The 19,908-nt window shown below is 39.5% G+C and overlaps 2 protein-coding genes across 2 annotated transcripts in view; both read right to left on the bottom strand.

Moving 5' to 3' along the window:
* ulk2 (unc-51 like autophagy activating kinase 2) overlaps nucleotides 1-14,697 on the bottom strand; it is a 39,183-nt gene extending 24,486 nt beyond the window's left edge. The window contains exons 1-7 of the mRNA XM_027999370.1: nucleotides 13,645-14,697; nucleotides 11,256-11,348; nucleotides 11,051-11,092; nucleotides 2,913-2,945; nucleotides 1,542-1,578; nucleotides 633-806; nucleotides 294-367 (exon numbers count right to left, since the gene is read on the bottom strand). Coding sequence (XP_027855171.1) covers nucleotides 294-367; nucleotides 633-806; nucleotides 1,542-1,578; nucleotides 2,913-2,945; nucleotides 11,051-11,092; nucleotides 11,256-11,348; nucleotides 13,645-13,737 — 546 coding nt within the window. The 5' untranslated portion in view covers nucleotides 13,738-14,697. The remainder of the gene's footprint in view (nucleotides 1-293; nucleotides 368-632; nucleotides 807-1,541; nucleotides 1,579-2,912; nucleotides 2,946-11,050; nucleotides 11,093-11,255; nucleotides 11,349-13,644) is intronic.
* A 2,415-nt stretch (nucleotides 14,698-17,112) lies between these two features.
* Nucleotides 17,113-19,566, bottom strand: tmem97 (transmembrane protein 97). The gene is made up of 3 exons (XM_028044545.1): nucleotides 19,367-19,566; nucleotides 19,153-19,297; nucleotides 17,113-17,695 (listed from the first exon to the last, which is right to left on the bottom strand). The coding sequence occupies exons 1-3, from the start codon at nucleotides 19,562-19,564 to the stop codon at nucleotides 17,421-17,423; spliced, it is 618 nt and encodes a 205-aa protein (XP_027900346.1). The 5' UTR covers nucleotides 19,565-19,566; the 3' UTR covers nucleotides 17,113-17,420.
* Between the last annotated feature and the right edge of the window lie 342 nt (nucleotides 19,567-19,908).

The following is a 19,908-nucleotide window of genomic DNA, read 5'->3' as shown; positions in this document are numbered from 1 at the left end:
AAAATTATTCTTATATTTTAAGCCAGCTTTAACTTTATTTGAATAGAACAAAACATGATGTATATGTTGAATTATAGTTAATTTCCTCACTCTGTGAGAATCGGTAAGTGAGATTAATAATGGAGTTGGTACTGAAATACTAATTAATTCCCATCCCCACTCATATACGAGTAGGCATAAAAAAATATATAGTTGTGCAGATTTTACTTTTAGAACCAAGTGTGTGAAAAATAAATAAATAAATGAAACATAGTTCCGTATATAAAACAAATAAGCATCTCTAATCAACTGACCATGTACATTGGTGAGCCACAGAGTGTGGCTGCCATCATGTTGCTCTGGAGGTATCGTGCAAAACCAAAGTCAGCTGCAGGACAGAAAACCAGAACAGAAGTGATTACCAATGTCATCACAAACAACAGCAACTTTTATTCTAAAAATCTGGAATGTTTCAGGAAACTGCAAAACAAAGTAAAAAAAAACTCCATGCAGAGCTCAGAAAGTGGAAGATGACTCCACCAGAAACATTTTAAATGTGTTAATTCCAATCAGTCTTATAGTACATTTTAGTTCACAACCTTTGTAATTTCAAGTATAAATATAAAAGAAATATTGTTGTCTTCTTCCATTACCAATTTTGATGCGGATGCCACTAATGCTGGACTTCTTGCGGCCCAGGTATGACAGTAGGATGTTCTGGGGTTTCAGGTCACGGTGGATGACTCCTTTGCTGTGAAGGATGCGCATGGCAGCAGCAATCTGCTGGAGGAAAACCCTCAGTGTGTCCTCTCTCAGAGTACCTTTAGCTTCCAAAAGAAAACAGAAAAAATAATTGTTACTCAAAAGTAGGTCCAGAATGTAACTGATAGTTGTAGAGGATGCATCAACAAATAAAAGGCTTCAAATCAGAGTACTAATTTGATTTAATGTTAGCTTGTCGAATCAAGCATTCTTTGTTAGTAAAGCACAAAACTGCTTTCTGCAGTGGTTGAGAATTTTCATGCTTTTTTTATTGTAATGCTCAGAAATGAGTGGAAAGGATTACCAGAGTATATACAGACAACCTTTACACCACAGTTATTTAAGAAATTCCAGAAAGAGGGAGTTTCCATGCTTTGCTTGACTTTCAACAACCTTGCCTTCAGTTTAAAACTCAGAACTATAAGGATTCAGATGATACACAAAAAATAAAATATCCTATTTTAAAATTTTTGGATGAGTAAAAGTTGTTGTTTGTGCTAGTAACTAAGTAAACCAGTGATTCATGAATGGGACCTAATTTTAGGCTGATAATAGAAATACATGGTTATTTTATATAGTAAATCAACATAAAAAGCTTGGAAACTGCAGATCTGAGGAGGAGCTGCGTCTCGAAGGTGGGGCTAGGTCCACCCAGGCGTTTTGCACAACTGAATGGCTGCCATGGAGATTAAATGATTTCTCAAACATAAGTGAAAGATGGCTTTTCCTCCAATGCAGCATTATTAACTTTGATCCATGATAATCTGTGTGCATGTCACACAGATTAGCGAGAGTCTTACCTTGCAGATAGTCAGCAAGATCACCTCCATTGCAGTACTGTGAAGAAGACAGACGCCATCAGACTCAACATAGTTCAGCTGAAGGCTGCATTATGTCATCATGAGAACATACAGTTAGTGTTGGAGGGTGTCTCTGCTCATGTTCAAGTCCTAGCCCTGATAACAGCAGGCTCATCAATTAATGCAGAAGATGTCTGGAGCCTTATCACTGCTGACAACCATTTACCCTTATTTAAGAAGAGGAACACAATAGGCTGATAAGATGTTAAAAGGTGACCTTCTGAGAGAAAAGAGAAATGCTCAGAAGCTGCTTGTTGCTTTCCGCCTTCTTAGACTTATGGGCTAATTATTTCCACCCTTGAAACACAATTCTGGCTATTGGACCTTACTTATGATTGGATTAATTAATTTTGTACTCATATAAATGATACATTGAGTTTTTTTGTTTTCAAATCAATCAAGGAATTTTTCACATGTAAACACTGTTGTGAATGAACTGTACAGGGGAGACAGCAGCAGGAGTCTGGATCAGAAGCAATGTGCAGCAACACAAGACTGGTCCTCCATTATCAATTTGAGAAATGTGTTAGTCATCTCATTCTGATGATCTGTTCTAGTGACATGTGGAACGGTGCATAACACTCATATTTAAAGCTCTGAATGCTTTAAAGGGGCAGTATTATGCATCTTCCAGGCATATATGTCATTTTATACCACAATCAAGTAGCTATTTTAACTTAGACTTAGTTGTTATAAAAATACCATATATATTTCAAATATGACTAAAAGAAATTTGATTTTGTAATTTAACTCCTTGAAATTGCACCTGTCTTTTTAAAAAAATCCTACTTTCTGAAACTCTGTGAAGTCATCACAACATTACTCCTCTAATAAGCCTTCAACAACGTTGCTACTGAATAGTAGCTCCTATAATGAGCCCAGCAGATGTGCAGTTCTACCAGGCGTTTGCCAATTGTTGATGGCTAGTCTAAAGGAGCTGAGGGAGAAAATCGCAGGGGAGGGCTGCCTTGTGAGGCGGAAGCTCAGAAACATGGAAACAGCAGATGTGAAACAGCAGACGTCTCAAAGGTGGAGCTACATTCACCCAGGTGTTTTGTATAACTGAATGGTTGCCATGGAAATTAAAGGATTTCTCAAACATGCATGAAAGAATCAAAATAACACTCCAGGATATGTTTTTGGTTGAGGGAATAGCATTTTGACATAATACTGCCCCTTTAATAGTTGTTGCTTATTTATGGGGGGTCAATGTAACTCAGGAAGTGGACAGAGAGGAGAACTTACACAAGCTAGCTAGAGGATACATAATTTTGAGTATTTTCAGAGCCTGACTCAAGTTTCTACACTTACCTCCATGACCAGGAACACAGAGTTGGGAGTTTCCTGGAAGAGAAGAGGCAGAATCAGTAAGAGGAGCCATTCGTCCTGAAGCAGCTGTCTACTTCACCACAGCAACAAGAAAACAACCACTGGGACTGTTTTAAAGTACACAACACCAACACTTCCTTTGTGTTAGCATAAAGACATTTTTATTGATAGTTACTTCTCTCAACTTCTATATGGTTTGTCACAATACAAATGTCAACCATGGTGAACAATACGTAGTGAAATGAGAGTGTGGTGGTGCAAGTCTACTACATGCCATAATCTGTTTTTACTTAAGTTCTAGTATGCCACACTTCTCTATAGAAACTTTCTGGTTTATTGAGTCAGCTTAAAATAAACAACTGAAATAAATGTAAAGCATTTTTCAAAATGACTGGATCTGCAGTTTCTGCCACAAGTATTGTATATCAATTCCCTCTTTCATTTGTTTAATTCTTTATTTTCTAATGAATTCCCATTTGTTCAAAAGATGAATAAATGTTACCAGATTTTAGACAGAAATGAGCTCAGAATGCAATATAGGCTCTGAACATCTGACCACTACAGCCTGCTCCCATTATCAGGTTTCTGTATCCGAAGGCGACACGAATATGAAACATTTAGCCAAAGCAGTGATAAATTATGTAAATTTTTCATAAACACTGTCAAATGGCTAAAAACTCTTGGGTGTAAATTGAAATGCAGTTATCCACAAAGGAGGCTTTCTACAGAAAGGTGTAGCGCTCTCTCCATGACCGTTTTGTTAGAGCAAAACAGAGGATGATGGAAGGGAGCAATTAGATCCAAGCATGTTTAATATTTGAAACTTAATTAAAAAAAGACACCTAATGTCTCCATTTGTCATTCTGCCTTGTAAAGTGGACTAGAGTAAATTATGAGTATCATTTGCATACCTATATATTGAACAGAAATTATTAATAATTTTGAATCAAATCATAGACACCAAAAATTTAAATAATAATTTAAAAAAAAATAGTAAAAGATTCCCACCCCTAGAATTTGTCACCTATTAGAGTTGCAAACTTAAACAAAAAATGTATTTCTTCTAAGATTTGCATCTGGCCGAGCACAAGGTAATAACTGTATTATCACATTTGAATGAGTTCCAATATAGCAGCATAAAATAGCAGGCTGCTGATACAGCACTGTCATGCTGCAGATTTAGTCAGAAGCCAAGCTTGTGTGTAATGTTCTCATGTCTTGAACCATTCAATCCTCAACATTGACCAATTCAGTCCTGCAATTTCTCCATCTGCAGGTAGTCGGACGAAGTGGGGGTGGGGGAGGTGCTACTGTATGCATCCAAGTGTGCTAAAGGGAGGTTGCATAATGATTTATTGTGCAGCACAGTTTAAAGAGAACAGAGCTGGGAACAGTGTGTGGGGACTGGCAGCAACCTTGTCACTGGATGGGACAAGGGTAATCGATAAATCTCAGAAACCACAGAAACACACTCTGTGTGTCATATAACCATCATGGTTATATTAATGAACCACGATGGTTCATTAATATAATAATCCTTAATGACTGTTATTCAAAAACAGCCTCCCTGATGCATGGAAAACTGCTACTGGAGAAGACGGAGGCCATTAACTGTAACGATGAGGAGAGAAGCTTCCGTTTTCAGCTTGCTGTAAACAAGGCAGGTGGAGGAGGCTGCACACAGTCCAGCCTTTGTACAGTTAGAGGAAGTAGCAGCTAACTGTTATGAAAGGAACGGCTGCTCAGATCATATTTATGGCCCAGTGTGTTCTGGCATCACACTACTTGGATAAAGGGGGAAGGTTTTGACTGCAGATGGTGGGCTGCCAGCCAGAGGCTAGGCTCAAAACAATCCTTTCCAGATCAAAATTCTCCAAAACAACTCTGATATAAATAGCCATCTATGTCATCAGAACATGCTCAGTCATATAACAGTTTCCCAAGCAGCTAAAAGTAACAATCTGCTGTGAAGAAATGAAGGCAGCAGAAAAGACAAGAAAAAAAACTCAGCACAGACGTAAACAAAAATCATACTGCCAAGAGTCTGAAAACCAGTGTTTGTTTGGCTGTTGAGTCATTGCGTCACATTCCAACAGTAGCAGCTGACAGTTGCGTAACAGTGTGTGGAATAGGAAAAACAAGGACCAGGAGTGTGTTTGTGTGTAACGGCAGTTCGTAGCAACTAGACGAACAATGTCACGCAAACGCAAGCCTGTCCATTTAGGAAAACAGCAGCACACAACGGTGACCGAGTCAGATGAGCAGGAAAACACGACACAGGAGGGTGAAAGGCCAGGAACAGTTGGAGATAAAGAACAGTAGATGTTTATCATCCGAGGGCCCAGGCTGGTGTGCATCATGAGTATTAACTCCTGCTCCTGTGGTGAAGCAACATATCAACACAAGAGGCACATGTCAGAGTGCAGGTGACGGAGTGTGTTCACGTGCCTCAGTCAGCAGCAGTGAAAGCATTTCAGTTCCACCCACTCAAATGTCTGGAAAGCAAACTGCTAAAGGCTTTCCTAGGCTTTCTAGGAAACTCCAGCTGGCTCCCCATTTCACTAAGCGGATCCAGATATATTCACCCTCAGCCCCCTTTCCTTCTCACTTACCCTCAATCTAGATGGAATGTCTCAAGAAATTAGGACATGAACATGGGCCCCTCCAAAGACAAAGCCACACTGTTGGACTGAGCCTGGAGCCTAAACAGACCTCTCACGGTACAGTTCCAACATTTGCTACCACAGAGTTCAACAGCTGACACAAAGAATGCTGACTGTGTCTGCTGGACTGTTTACACCCAACTGTATCCCATGATTCACATGTGGGTGAAGCAAAACTTTCACACACAACCCAAACATACAAAGACATATGCCGTTGTGCTCTTCAGTGGTAAGACCATGCAATGGCAGCCAGTCTGTGGAGAAAAATGTCAACTTTACAGATGGTCGAGATATAATTAGGCAAAACATTATTATGTCAACGTAAATTAGAGTCATAAACACTGGGTGTAATACAGCAATGACTTCAAGAATGTTTTCACACCTGATAGTCCGGGAGATGTTGTGCAATTTGGGACCAAAACTGCAAAATTTGTTTCAATTCCAGCTGCTGTGGTTCTCTTTCACATTGCACTGTATCAAACCAACCGAAACCTTTTAAAAACCTGTTCTCCCCCCATGGTTGCGCTGAGCGCCACTGAAGACGACACTGAGTGCAACTTCCTTCTTCACAAAATGGAAACAAAAATAGAATGGCATCAGATTTTAGCGGTTGTAGGATTTCTCTTTCATCTTTGGCAAAAGACCATGAGCCATTTCTTCAGCTAGCGTAGGGCTGTGCCACATGGATGAAAATATGATAGTTTTTTGTTTTAAAGATCTGAAGTGCTGCCAAACTGGTGATAAGACCTTTCCTGTCTTATCCATGTTCCTCGAACTTTTGTACTCATTTCCTCCTTTCAGTCTGTGCCACTGGTGTTTTTATTTTAAGCAGTTATGAGGCACAGTGCCAAAACCTGAAACTGCTGCTGTGCAAGTTATCGAAATTGTTGTTAGGTAACCAAAAAGTGACCAAGTTGTAGATGGCAACCACCTAGCTTAGCTGGCCATGAGAGTTTGAGCAACTAATGCCTTTCCTCTGCTTGCATCCCCCAGATTGCTGTGCAGTTCTAGATCATAGTTCAGTAAAACTATCAACATTCTATCAGACGTATTTTCTACTGATATTGATCACGTGTTTATTGGGATATACATTATTCATTTTTTGGCCAGCTATACTAGAGCTAGACACACACCTTTGTTTTGGTTGTATTTACCCAGAATGCCCTGCACTGTAGTCCATTTCCTGCTTTTGGAGTAGTCTTTGGTTCACTTGGAGTTCATATATGAATTCAAACTGAACCAGAGTTCACTTTAACCGAACAGAGACAAAGGTTTGTAGGTTAGCCAGAGTTAAACTTGTCAGAGTTTGATTACGCATCCACATCTCCCCAAATGAACCGGACTTTCCAGACAAACTAGAGTTTGATTAGAAGTGCAGTACACAGGGTTAGTGTGTGTGCACCCTAAAATTAAAGATGCACCGATCAGAGGTCTTTTGGGCAAATTTTAAACCGTTATGTTTTTTAAACTCTGACCAGTAGATTTTACTTATAGTGATCAAGATTTCTCAACAATTCTAAATAACAAGATACTAGAGGTGTACCGATCGATCGGCCACCGATTATAATCGGCCGATTTATCTGAAAAAGTGTATGATCGGTGATTGCCCATCACCAAAACCGATCACTTGTATCTCACTTCGCAGCCTGCCTGTGCAGCTGATTCCCTCTTTTCTTCACACTGCGCAAGCGCGCAGCAGCAAATGCTAAGCAATGTGGTGTGGAGCTATAACTCTCAGAGTGAATGGGGAAGTTTGCGTGTTGCGGAAAAACACCTCCACAACACGCGGACATGTTTCGGGGTGAAGCATGTCAAAATGCATCAACACAATGAATCTAATATGGAATGTAAAAAACAAACACTTAACGGGGTATTGCTATATCAAGGCATAATCCAGGAAAAAAAAAGACATCTGGAACAGTCAGACAGCAGTTAAAACAGCACACAACTACCAACATTCACCCTGATAAGTATTGTCAAGTTTTGTTTTGTTTTCTTGTGCAATTCCCCATTTGAAAAGGCTAGTCTCTACAATGAAGTTTTCAACTGGATTTCACTCAATGAAGAGCCTTAATTTTAGTTGTTCCATTTTTAACTAAGCATGGATGGTTACTGTTGTCATTTAAGTGAAAAACCTTGAAAGAAACAAATCCATTACATGCTCTATTACGTAACAGGTCTGCGATCGGCCAATACTTACATGTGAAGCTGATCTTATCAAACTCGGCAAGGGTCTAAAAATCAATCACCGTCCTCTATTGCTCTGCCATCAGAGAGTCTGACAGACCTGCCCATAAGGTCATAGCTGCACAGTAGCTGTTAATAGTCACCCCACTGTTGCCAACTCAGTAACTTTCTTAATATATTTATCAACATTTCAGACAAGGAAAAAAATAAATAATAAAATCAAGATCAGCCAAAATCAGAATTGGCAGGCCTGGTTTTTAAATATTAGTAATTGGCCAGAAAACTGCAATCCGTGTACCCATACTTTATATGAAATATTACTTTTCACCTCAGTTTGAAAAAAAACTTTAAAAAAAACTAAGCTCTTTGGATCAGAATAAATACAATAAAAACAGCAAATAGTCAGTCAGACCACTGATTTATAAAGACATCGTTAACCATTAAAATTAAAATTCTTTCATGTTTAACAATTTTTAGATCAAATTGCTGTCAGAAATTCAGATTCAAGTCTATTCACATAAAAATGTCCTCCCTCATTCTGCATAGCAAGCTCTCTTCAGTCTTTTTACAGCGGTGCATATATGTGTGTTAATCTGTGTAAGGCAGGTGAGATGTTTAAGCATACTATGACTGCTTGATAGGAAGTAAACCACTGTGTTAATCCTGTCCTAGTGCTGAAGCCAAAGTTATCTCACCAAACCACAACACAGCCAAGTAGTTCATGGATGGAATATAAACTATAGGTTACAAGCACAAACAATCATACCTACAATATTTAGAATTCAACTTTATCAAGCTTCCTGTTAAACACTCCAGTAAAGGTGTGAAATGTATGATGTTTGAGTTAAAATTCTTAGCAACCATTTTGCAAATCCTGATTTATGTGTTTTCTTGTAATCTGTAATCCTACGTACCAGCAACCCCACATCTCGCTTTCAACATATTTTTTACAGTAGCTGCTTCTGTTGCCGCATAACTAAGCAGGCCCAGACGGAGCCAAAACACTCATAGATCAAACCAAAACATCTCTGCATCACATGACTGAGTCACAATGTTAAAACCAAGGTCCACTAGTGATTTTGATATTTATTTTGCATCATTTATCTTCTTGTTTGAAGAAACATTTTGCTTCCATAGATTAAGGTTTCATGATAAGTTTTAACAGCAAAAATATGATACCTGGATTAAGAAATTGAGCTCAGGTCAAAAGGCAAAATGATAATATTTTAAAATTCCAAAACAGTTTTATGAAGCCAAATTGACATTTGACCTGTATACCCCAACCTCAGCAGGGAATCCACTACATGACTTTATGTTTATGACCACAAGCAGGGCAAAAATACCTTTACCATAGTGTGACTGCATGTTATGGTACAGTTTAAACAGACTGGCTTGTTAAACTCTGGTTGCTAAACCGAGAAGCATACCACCTCCAAACAAGGTGTAAAAACAAAAAACGTAGAGTGGTGCAATAGCCTAAAACAATCTTAATACAGTATTTAAAAGAATAATAGTAACAGCGGATCTGTTCCAGTATCTGTCACAAGTCAAGTGCTGTGAGCACACCATGTGACTCAGATGAGGCCTTTTCAACTAGGAATACAGCTGGTAGCTCTGGTTGGAAATGTGCATGATTTATGAATAGTTTAATGCTTTATAGACCAGATGAAATAAAGTTGTCATTTCATTCTATCAAGCACTTCAAATCAAAATTACAAGCATTACCTTTCAAAGCCTACTTACTAACATAGGCTGGGTTTTAAACACACACTGCAATCTGGCTCTGGATGAAGTTATGACATCAGCAGTGGCAATGTAAATACAGGCACAACACATGTGCTCAAACGCTTTGAAAGTCTTTGACAGAGGAGCACAAACATGTAGGAGAAACAGATTCTGTTTGAACAGAAATATTTTACAGCAGGCCAAGAACCACTTCAAATTTCAGAACATTCTGTAAGACAGGAATTACTACAAGGGATCATTTTCTTGTGATGTTTGGCAACTGACTTCTTGTTTTGTCCCCCTCTGATAGGTTAACCAGGGCTCCATAACAACTCCACCATTTTTTTGTGGTGGGCCATGAGTGTGGTTGAGCAGAAATAAAAGCCTCAGCTACGAACTGAATTTAAGAACATAATGCATTAAAATTTCTTTAAAAGGGACTATTCTTTAAATAATTGTGGTGGGCCATGAGTGTCGTTGAGCAGAAATAAAAGCCAAAGTTAATCTATCAGATTATAGAGAAGATTCAGAGAGAGATGCTTTTGATCTTGGAAAAACAACAAGTATGGCATAAATTACTAGAATACAGTAAACCCTCGTTTTTCGCAGGGGTTGTGTTCCGAAAAGAACCCGTGATAGGCAAAATCCATGAAGTAGTTACCTTGATTTTTTACAATTATTATACAGCATAATTAAATACTCTACTTTGAAACCAAAGAACAAAACCTGTTTTCAGGCCCAAGCATTTTTTAAACAAATATAATGCTTTCTTTCAAATAACTACAGTAAAATAATAATTTTAATCATCAATACAAAGTACAGTAGGACAAATTGTGACTCTTTTCACTGTTTCTCTGACTGTGATGCTGCGGCCTCACTCCGCTCTCTACAGAATACAGTTTCTTCTCAAGCCTGTGGTGCAGGTGTGTTTTTTCGAGAGTAGAACATAGTTATCGGTAGTTGTTGTCGCTCTTTTTTTCTTCGGGGCAAAAACAGTTACCAAAATTTGCCAAGCTGTATTACGTATATTTAAATACCATAACGTTATTGGCACACAGGTGGAGGAGAAGCGTGGAGACTGTTTAGCCAATCAGGACGCAGAATACAATGCACTGTGAAAAAAAAACTGCACAAAAACATCCGCGAAGCAGCGAGACCGTGAAAGGTGAACTGCGTTATAGTAAGGGTTCACTGTACATGAAGTATGTGAGCTGTGTTTATCTGGACACATTGGACTCCAATTAAAATAGTCAAAAGATTTCTTAGAGAAACTCTTCCCTCAAACACACTGTGTGACCTTGTCTCTACTCCCAATATAATCAATGTGATCTGATGTTTTTTTATACTGTAGTTTGTAGAGTCTGAGTCACCTAGAATTACCAGGTCACATGGGAATCAGTCAGACTCTGATTGATGCATCTCTAAATAAGACAAAACGACAACTATGAAACAGGAAATCTAAGATCATTACTGATACCAGTCAATTTAAAATGGACACAACATTCAGACATAGCCTCCAAGTCCACACTGCTTTTTTCCACTTACCTGAACATCATAAAGAGCCACAATGTTTTCATGTTGCAGTTCCTGAGTAAAAAGAAGAGACCATCGTGATATATAAATGGCAGCATTAATATGCTATGGATAACATAAGTTAGTGCAATGAATAGCTCCTCCAAGCCTGAGACAACTCACTCAAGTTTCAGTTCATTCTTTCTGTGAGTGAGAAGCATTGAATCATTCTGCTCACCTTCAGGATTTTGATCTCCTTGCCAAGCAGGATCTGGGACTTTGAGAGGTTCTTCTTATTGATGCTCTTAATGGCCACTTCCCACTCAGTTTTCTTTACAGCACAGAGAAGAAAACAGGTTAGAGTAAGTTATCATCATGATGTGACACACTTCATCCATCCCCAAATAACATATTTCTGTCTTCAGTTTCAGTCATCTTGCCTTCTGATCAATGACCAATCACCATTATAAAAATGCCTGTTATTGCTCTACTTCCTGGTTGCTGTTTTTATCTGATTTTAGGAGTTCTTAATAACCTAACCCTAGTGAACTTTATTACAGCATGGTCTATTTTTGTCCATTTGCACCACAATGTTTTAAACCGGTCCATCACATAAATGATGTACACAAGGGGAAGAAAAGTTGCATCCCATGGTTCACAGAGCCTTGTTGGTATGGCTGTAATGTGATGTGTTGCAATGTGTTCTGTTGTTGCCTCACTGAAGAGTGGGGCAACAACAGAACCAGTACCAGCCTACTTACTCTGGAACAGAGCTAACCCAACCCCCACCCCCAAAATATGATCCAATGTCTGAGACAAACTTTAAAAATAAAGATTCCTCGAGCTCACATGGTTGCAAGTTCACATGAGCTCACAACTACCTATGTAACCTGGCCCGCAGGGTTGTGAACTCAGCATCAGTGTATAGAGGTGGAACACAAACAAACAAAAAGAAAGTCTCTTAAAAAAAATCTAAGAAATTAAGAATTACTAGGAGACGGTCTGATTCTGTCAGCCTAGAGGAGGTGGACTTTTTAGAGGCAAACTAACAGGTCTTTGAGGGCCAGAATCTTTGCTGATTGGCACGTGTACAAATACTTATTTGAAGCAGTAAAACACAAATAAATTATTAAAAACATCATGCATTGTGATTTCCAGATGTTTTTTTAGAGTATACCTTTCTTAGGACATGCATCTAAGATGAAAATTTCAAACCCCTCCATGATTTCTAAGTGGGAGAACTTGCAAAGTCGAAGGATGTTCAAATACTTATTTTCTTCACTGTACATATTTTGGACAATGGAAGAAAACCAGAGGAGCCAAATAGAACCTTTATATGAAAAGGGTGAACATGCAAACAATGCCGAAAGACTCAGCTAGGAATTCAAACCCAAGGCCTTCAATTCTGCAAAGCAATCATGCTAACAACTGTGCAACTGTGCACAGAAGTAACCATTCTATTTGGATTTCAGTTTCCAGATCTGAAATCTTGAGTGGAGCTAGTTTGTGTGTTGCTCTTGAGCTGCAATCCCTTTTTAGGTTTACTTCTCTTTTGGGATCAAACAAATTATAGGGAAGGTGAAAACATTAATGCTGTGGTTAAAATACATTCAGATGTTATTACTAGGTGTGAACCAATGTATCAGCCCCAATTTCCTTAATTTTGGAAGATCAATGATTGGCCGATGCTCATCTACCTCAGCAAAGGTCTGTCTTCTTTTACTCTGCTGTGAGAGAGCTTTGACTGACATCTGCACATTCACATTTAACAATAATCACCCCACTTTTGTCAATTCTGCAACTTTCTTTCTATATTTAGCAGCACTTCACACACAAACATGGTATTGGAATAAATCAGAACGTCGGAATTCTTAAAGATCGGTAATCGGTAATTGCCGATCAGCCAGAAAACTGCAAGTTAATTAGTTATTACATTGATGCCATTCCTCCTGTTTGACATGTTAGCTACACAGTTGGACAAACATAAACTTGCATCCCAATAGTCTTGCTTTGGGACTCAGTCCTGCAGAGCTGCTTTATAAAACGTAGCTCTGCATGAGCTGGAGTGAACAATGTGCTTCTATTTGCTCTTCATGGGTTTGTTTGTTCTACTCGGAACAAACAAACCCATGAGCCCAGAGTTCCTCACAGCATGGTTAGATTTAAGGATATAATTCAAATTCCCGAGCATTATATTATAATCTAATAGGTTTCTGATCTGCAGCATGAATGAACACTATGCAGCTGTTATATAAGGAAGGCTTGTATTCTTAAATAGACAGCCACTCCTACCTCAGGACGTCAGCCAGTCATTGACTGTTGCCTGACTCATCCGTTTCATGAATGAACCAAATAACGTTATTAATTGTTTACAAGATGCACAATGTGAATAAAATACATTGAGAACCAACAAGAGTGACTGCTATCCTTTCTAAGCGGTTATAGGTTCCGATATTTGGTTAAAATGTTCAATAAATCAGCATCCTGAGGAGGCGGCAGCCCACATACTGCTGCAGAGCTGCGCTCTCCATTCACTGACCCACATTTTATCATTGGACTGGTGGTGCTTGTCCTCTCTATGCAGGAATATTTAGAGTCGCACAATTTGAACCGAGACATTTCATTACCTTTCTGTGTCTTCCCTTGAACACCACTGCGAACGCTCCATGTCCAACCAGGTCCTTCCTGCTGTACTCAAAATCTCCCACAGTCTCCATCATGAGAGGGAAAGTAGATCAGCTCAGATGCCTCAAAACCCCGCTGTCCTCTTCAGATGGGGACAGATCCGCTCCGAGCTGATGCTGCTTTAGTTTCAGTTATTTCATGGCAGGTTCCTCTGATGTTCCCATAAGGTAAAAACAGGAGCTGGAGGCCGGAGATGATGCATTCAAGTGCCCCGCGAGAAGGCTGGAACGTTTGTAATATCACTACCGATCAGACGGCGTTGATTAAGGGTAGCATCAATCCTTAGCTTAACTGTGTCAGTGCCAGCTGTCTGCTTGTCTGTGACCCAGTTGAACGACTGCTCACTAATTCGCTCTGTGCCCGGTCACCTGACTGTCCCGGTGGATTGTCTACATGATGGGAAGCCGGGGAGACATGACTCTGCGAAGCCTGGATCAGCTGCAGCTGCAGAACACTGCGTTAGCCTGACCGTGACATAACCCTGCGGCTACCCTAGCGTCACGGCTGCATACCACGGCAGCTCTGCGCAAACATGCTAACAATAACATGAGCTCAATGGGTCACCGCTTTGCTAAAATACAGACAAATTATAGGGAACATTAGCTAACTAACATTAGCGAGCAGGTTTGCGTTCAACAGTTAACCTAAACATCTTAAAAATGTCAACACTGAGCTCCTGTTCATCCACACAAGGCAGACCAAATTACTGGTCATCTTCCACAAGTCGTACAGGTCCAGAAGACGTCTCTCCGACGCTGATAAACACTGCCGTTTTCCCAGCCTAGCGCCCGTTTTATCCGTGGGGAAACTTCAAACGTCACTATTTATCTTCGTCGACTACTTTAAATTAACCACTAGGAGCGACTGACACCTGCAATTACACGTTTTAATGTCAATTACAACATACTAAACCGATATAAACTGTAACGCTCAAATATATTACAAGGACGGCTACAGTACTACTACCTGGCACTGAGTTAAACAATACCCATAAATAGTGCCATGCTCAGCTTTTATACGCTGCTGCCGCCGCACAAACTAACGGCATGTCCTTCCGCCACAAGAGCTAATCCGTTACACGAATAAGCAGTATCTTATTGATAGAGAGTTTCTTAAAGATAGAGAAGTGCAGTCTCTATCTTTATGTTATGAGGTGTTTTTTGCTGTTTATATGGAACAACCTACATATTTTGGCTCCTCTGTGGAGAAACAGAACATAGCTATGTTGCAGGAAGTAATTTGTATGAAGATATATTATCAGATAAAAGTGGTTGGGTCAAAAATGAGAAGCATGGGCAATATTGATAATCTGATTGAACTGAGACAGTCTCTGCAGTGATGCAACACAGCACACTTTGTAAAACCGAAATGTACGGTGGCCGACAGGTGCAAATGCGCAGCAAAAGAGAAAACATGCAAACAAACAAAAAACACGCGCACAAATTAAATGCGGCAAGCAAAAAGCGAATAAAATGCAGCAAACAAAAAGAGAGACGCAAACAAAAAAGAAGACACCCCCGAATGAAATGCAGCAAACAAAAAGTGTTGAAAACGGAAGTGCTCCAGACCACTAGGGGGAGTCAAAGAGTCGAGACCGAGCCCAGAACGGTATGACTGACACAAAGTCTATCACGCTACCCATAAATTATTCTGTTATTCTATAATATTATAAAAGACGGCGTATCTGAAAAGAAATATAGTAATACGTACCTTTACTTTCTTTCAAATTTCTTTCTCTGAATCTTGCATCTGGTCCCATAGAAATGAATACTATTTTCTTTGACTCCCCCTAGTGGTCTGGAGCACTTCCGTTTTCAACACTTTTTGTTTGCTGCATTTCATTCGGGGGTGTCTTCTTTTTTGTTTGCGTCTCTCTTTTTGTTTGCTGCATTTCATTCGGGGGTGTCTTCTTTTTTGTTTGCGTCTCTCTTTTTGTTTGCTGCATTTTATTCGCTTTTTGCTTGCCGCATTTAATTTGTGCGCGTGTTTTTTGATGGTTTGCATGTTTTCTCTTTTGCTGCGCATTTGCACCTGTCGGCCACCGTAGTCGGCCACCGTAGAAATGTCTCTCTAAACAACAGGAAGAACTAAAGAAGAACATCAAGATTTGACCCCCTCCAGTGGCTGGAGTTGGAACCGGTCCACCAGTCCTCTCTTCTTTGCGAGGTCTCATGGGGGCTGGTCGTGCCTATCTTCAGGGTACATCCCGGACAGGTCGACAGTCCATCACGAGGTAATACAAAGACAGGAAAAAACAAAAACAAGACTGAATGATTTGATGTGGAGGCAGAGAAAGAAAGCTGGGAATATGTTTTAGGGACAGCGTGACTGTGATAATCCAACACAGAACAACGTGAGGGGAACAACCAACTGATTCAGAAAACCGTCTGGTGAAGCACACAGCAGTAACATAATAGGATTTAACATGCAGATATGTTGGAGATGGACAAATAGAGGTTTACTCCCCACTGAAAGGAAGGGGTTAACTGGGGCTCAATCAAAGGGAAGTCTAAAAACCACAGATTCTTCCTCCCTTTTTTAATAACCAATTATGTTTTTGTTCAATGTCATCCATTGCATAAAACAGGTATAGCCTGTTTGACTGTTGCTTTTTACCTCTGAGAGACTGTGTGCACCTTCATAGGTGCAGTGAGCTGAACGGAGGAAAAGCTCTTTTCCAGTCAAATGGATCATAAAACGGAATTTTATGATCTGTTCTTATTTTTTTATACTTAACAAAGCCAGAACGTTCTGCTGAGAAATGAGACAGTGCTATGCAATATCTGTGTTTTGTATCAGTAGTTGCATAGTTTTTGTCATGAGGTGTGCCAACATTGAAACATCTTAGTAACTCTTCACCCAGATAGAGTTGCAGCTGCCAGTTAAAACATTGTCAGCGTTGTTGCTTGTCAGTGTCCTTAATACTTCCAACTTTTTACACACAGGTAATAAAGCTTAAAGTGTGTATCATTAAAACTATTCTCAGCTCAATCTCAAAATTTTGTGGTCCCTAATTGTTCTGATGACTCCCAAAACTGAAATGATTGTATTTTTTGGTACTTTGGGGATCAGATCAGAGGTAGAGCCCACAGACAGCAATAGATACTCAGCCTTGCTAAACATTCATGACCCTGGAGTGTTTCAGTATGTTGACACCTTACAGTAACAAACTCTAATGTCCATTATGGGGTTTTATCTGACAGGCCAATAGTATTGTATAAGTGTGAAAAGGGAGGAAAATGATACATGGTTTTCAAATGTTTTGGTCCAAGTCTTAATAGGGCCCTGAGCAGATTTTTATTTGGGGGCCCATATACCAACCTGTTAACACCAGATGCTTTATCATTCCTAAGATTGTATGTGTATAACATACCTACTATCAGTATTATTTGTAATTAACTTAAATCACACCAGTGTAATTATGTTTATTGATTTTAACCTTACAGGAGTAACAATCTGAAAAAAAATATTTGAGTTGAATAAGATCAATAATCCTTTTTATTATCTAGATAATCAAAAGAGTAATTGACAAAAATCTTAGTCAAATGGTCGAGCTAAAAACTCACAATAAGCAAAACAAACTAATTTAACATTCATCAAGTAGATTCATCTCAAATGATACTTCAAAACGTGTTTCACAGGATCTTAAAGAGTGCATTCCCAGATGGAGGACGATTGCTTCTAAAATCAAGGTAAATTACAAAGTTTTGTGTTGGATTCAGTTTTTCTTCTTGGCTTTGCCGGATGTGCTGCCAGGTTTGGAGGTGGGGTTGTATTTGGAGGAGAGCAGCATTGTGAGCAGCAGCACCACGGGGACCAGCAGGTACGGCGCGTATATGGAGGCCAGCAGCCAGCGCTCCCTGTTAGTCTGGGGGCCAGGGTGGGGTTTGACAGGGAACTGATGGAAAAGGATGTGGGCTAGGATGGGAATCAGCGTGGTGGCAACATGCGTGGAGTACACAATGGCAGGAGTCCGGATCCACTTACAGCCACCTGGAAGATGAGAGGGATCAGGAGAAGCTGCATCTGGTTGCAGAATTTCACTGACATTTAGGATATAAAAACATGGACATGATACACAGTGCAAAAGTCATATATGCAAGTTAACATCCTGACTTCTTTTTCTCAGGGCTGCAAATACTTTCACCATCACTGATTGTGTAAAAAGAAAGTGAACTCTCACCACATCATTAGGCCATTAAACATAATCTGATCTTTACCAAGTGTTAAAACGAGGCAATTTAAACATCAAATCAACAACAAAACATTATGTTTTACTGAAAATCAAAAGGAAACACAATGGAAGAAAATAAATAGTTTTTATCAAGGTTTCACATGGTTGTGGAGGAACCTCTCTTCCACACAGAGCTTCTTTGGTTCAAGCTTGCACTCACTTGTTTGTTCCCACCTATCTGCACTTGCTCTTGGGGGCTTTTTTCCAGTTCATGAGCACATGATGCCTAGATTTCACATTTAACTTTAGAAATCTCTGATTTACAGGGTGATTGAGTCCTGTGGCAGCAAATCAAGCCCAAACTCCTCCACCACCCTGCTTGACAGTTTAAGATGCTCTCTCTTATGTTTTAGAAGTTTTTTTTTTTTTTATATATAAGGGGGTTCTACAAGTCCAATTGTATTGGTTTATTTTTGCAGTTTCTTTAAGAACTTTATCTTTCAGTGAATTTATTTGGACATCTGCTTCTGGGAAAATTACCAACGGATCTTGAAATATTTCAAATTTCCTGAAGACTAAGATATGGTCCCTCTTAAATCCTAGGTCATGTGGTCAACATTCCACACATTGTTTCTATGTTTTTGTTGTTTTTGTTTACAAGTAATGACATGTAATACCAGTGCTTATTATTATTGTTGTTCACCATAAATCTTCATATTTTTGCTTTGCATCATCTTTTACCCTGTCAACCCCCGGTGACCTCCTGAATTCCCAGTGGGGGAAGTCTGCGTCAGGCTCAGTACATTCCCTCCTACTGCTCAGTTTGTTATTATTAATTCTATTTTTGTGTAACTCTGTATGCTTTCTGTCACTTTGTTGCTGAATGTTCCTAAGGGACAATAAAGGAATTTCTAACCTAAGCTGGCTTCAGTCGGTTTAATCAATCTTGTGGTCTGTGGTCCCTCAGCAAGTTCAGTTATTAGGCATGCGGTCCACTGATATATACTACTACTACTAGTAAAACTAATCATTTATATTGATGGTGTGGCCTTTCAACCATGAAAGCAGTCTGTTAGTGAGAACTTTCTACTCTTTTAAAGTTATGTAGTGTCCACAGCTTAACTTTAGAGACCTGGAGCTGACTAGGTGTTTTTTTCTTTCCAAATCCTAACGCAGCGATGCAAATCAGAAGATATATCCTCACTTTGTTTCAATTTTATGTTTGTTTAAGCACTTGGATTGCAGATTTCACGCGTTGTTTTTTAAGTTTACTCACCTTTCAGAAAAGCGTAAGCTGCAATGGGGAAAAATGGCATTTGGAGAAAAGCCTCGCAGAAAATAAACGACTTGAACCACTCAGGAGGATCCAGCACCATGGGATCTTTGAACTCCTCTGCATACCACCTCAGAAGATTCTTCAGCTGGTGGGAAAAACTGGGTGAATCATCTCGGAGCAAACAGAAGAACAAGACGCCGTGGTCTGAACTTACCTGCTGGGGATACACATGTTCAGGCAGCAGGGCTTGTAAGTCAATAAATAACGTAATAGGAATGTGGGAGGCAAAATAAAAGAAAAAGATTATTTCTAACACACGGACAGCCATTATGTGTGAATGGGCGCTATGGACAGAATGGAACCAGGGTCCAAAATCCACAACTGCGCTGTGGCGTAAAAACGCATGTTCCATGACTCCATCTTATTGGCTCACAGGAAGAGCAGGCGTTCCTGAACGCACCACTCCTTCCTGTCATCAGGAAGGAGTGGTCCTCCACAAATATGGAGGAATTTTCCTGCCATAATCCAAGAGCACACATTTTCAATCTGAAAGCAGGATTTTATGTCTTTTGTTCTCAAAACTTGTAATACTTTTGCTTATATTTTCAGTTTGAAAGCAGAACTTCATCTCTTCTCAAAAGTTGTAGTGCTTAAACAAAACTTCTGATCTCTTTCAAATATTCACTGTCCTTTCTCAAACCTTTCTCCTCATGCTCAAAACTTGTCTCTGTCGGATCAAATCTCTGCTAGCAACCT

Source organism: Xiphophorus couchianus, chromosome 18 (assembly GCF_001444195.1).
Source record: "Xiphophorus couchianus chromosome 18, X_couchianus-1.0, whole genome shotgun sequence".
Lineage (NCBI taxonomy): Eukaryota > Metazoa > Chordata > Actinopteri > Cyprinodontiformes > Poeciliidae > Xiphophorus > Xiphophorus couchianus.
Note: the sequence above shows the minus strand (reverse complement) of the source record. Positions and strands in the feature narration are given on the sequence as shown.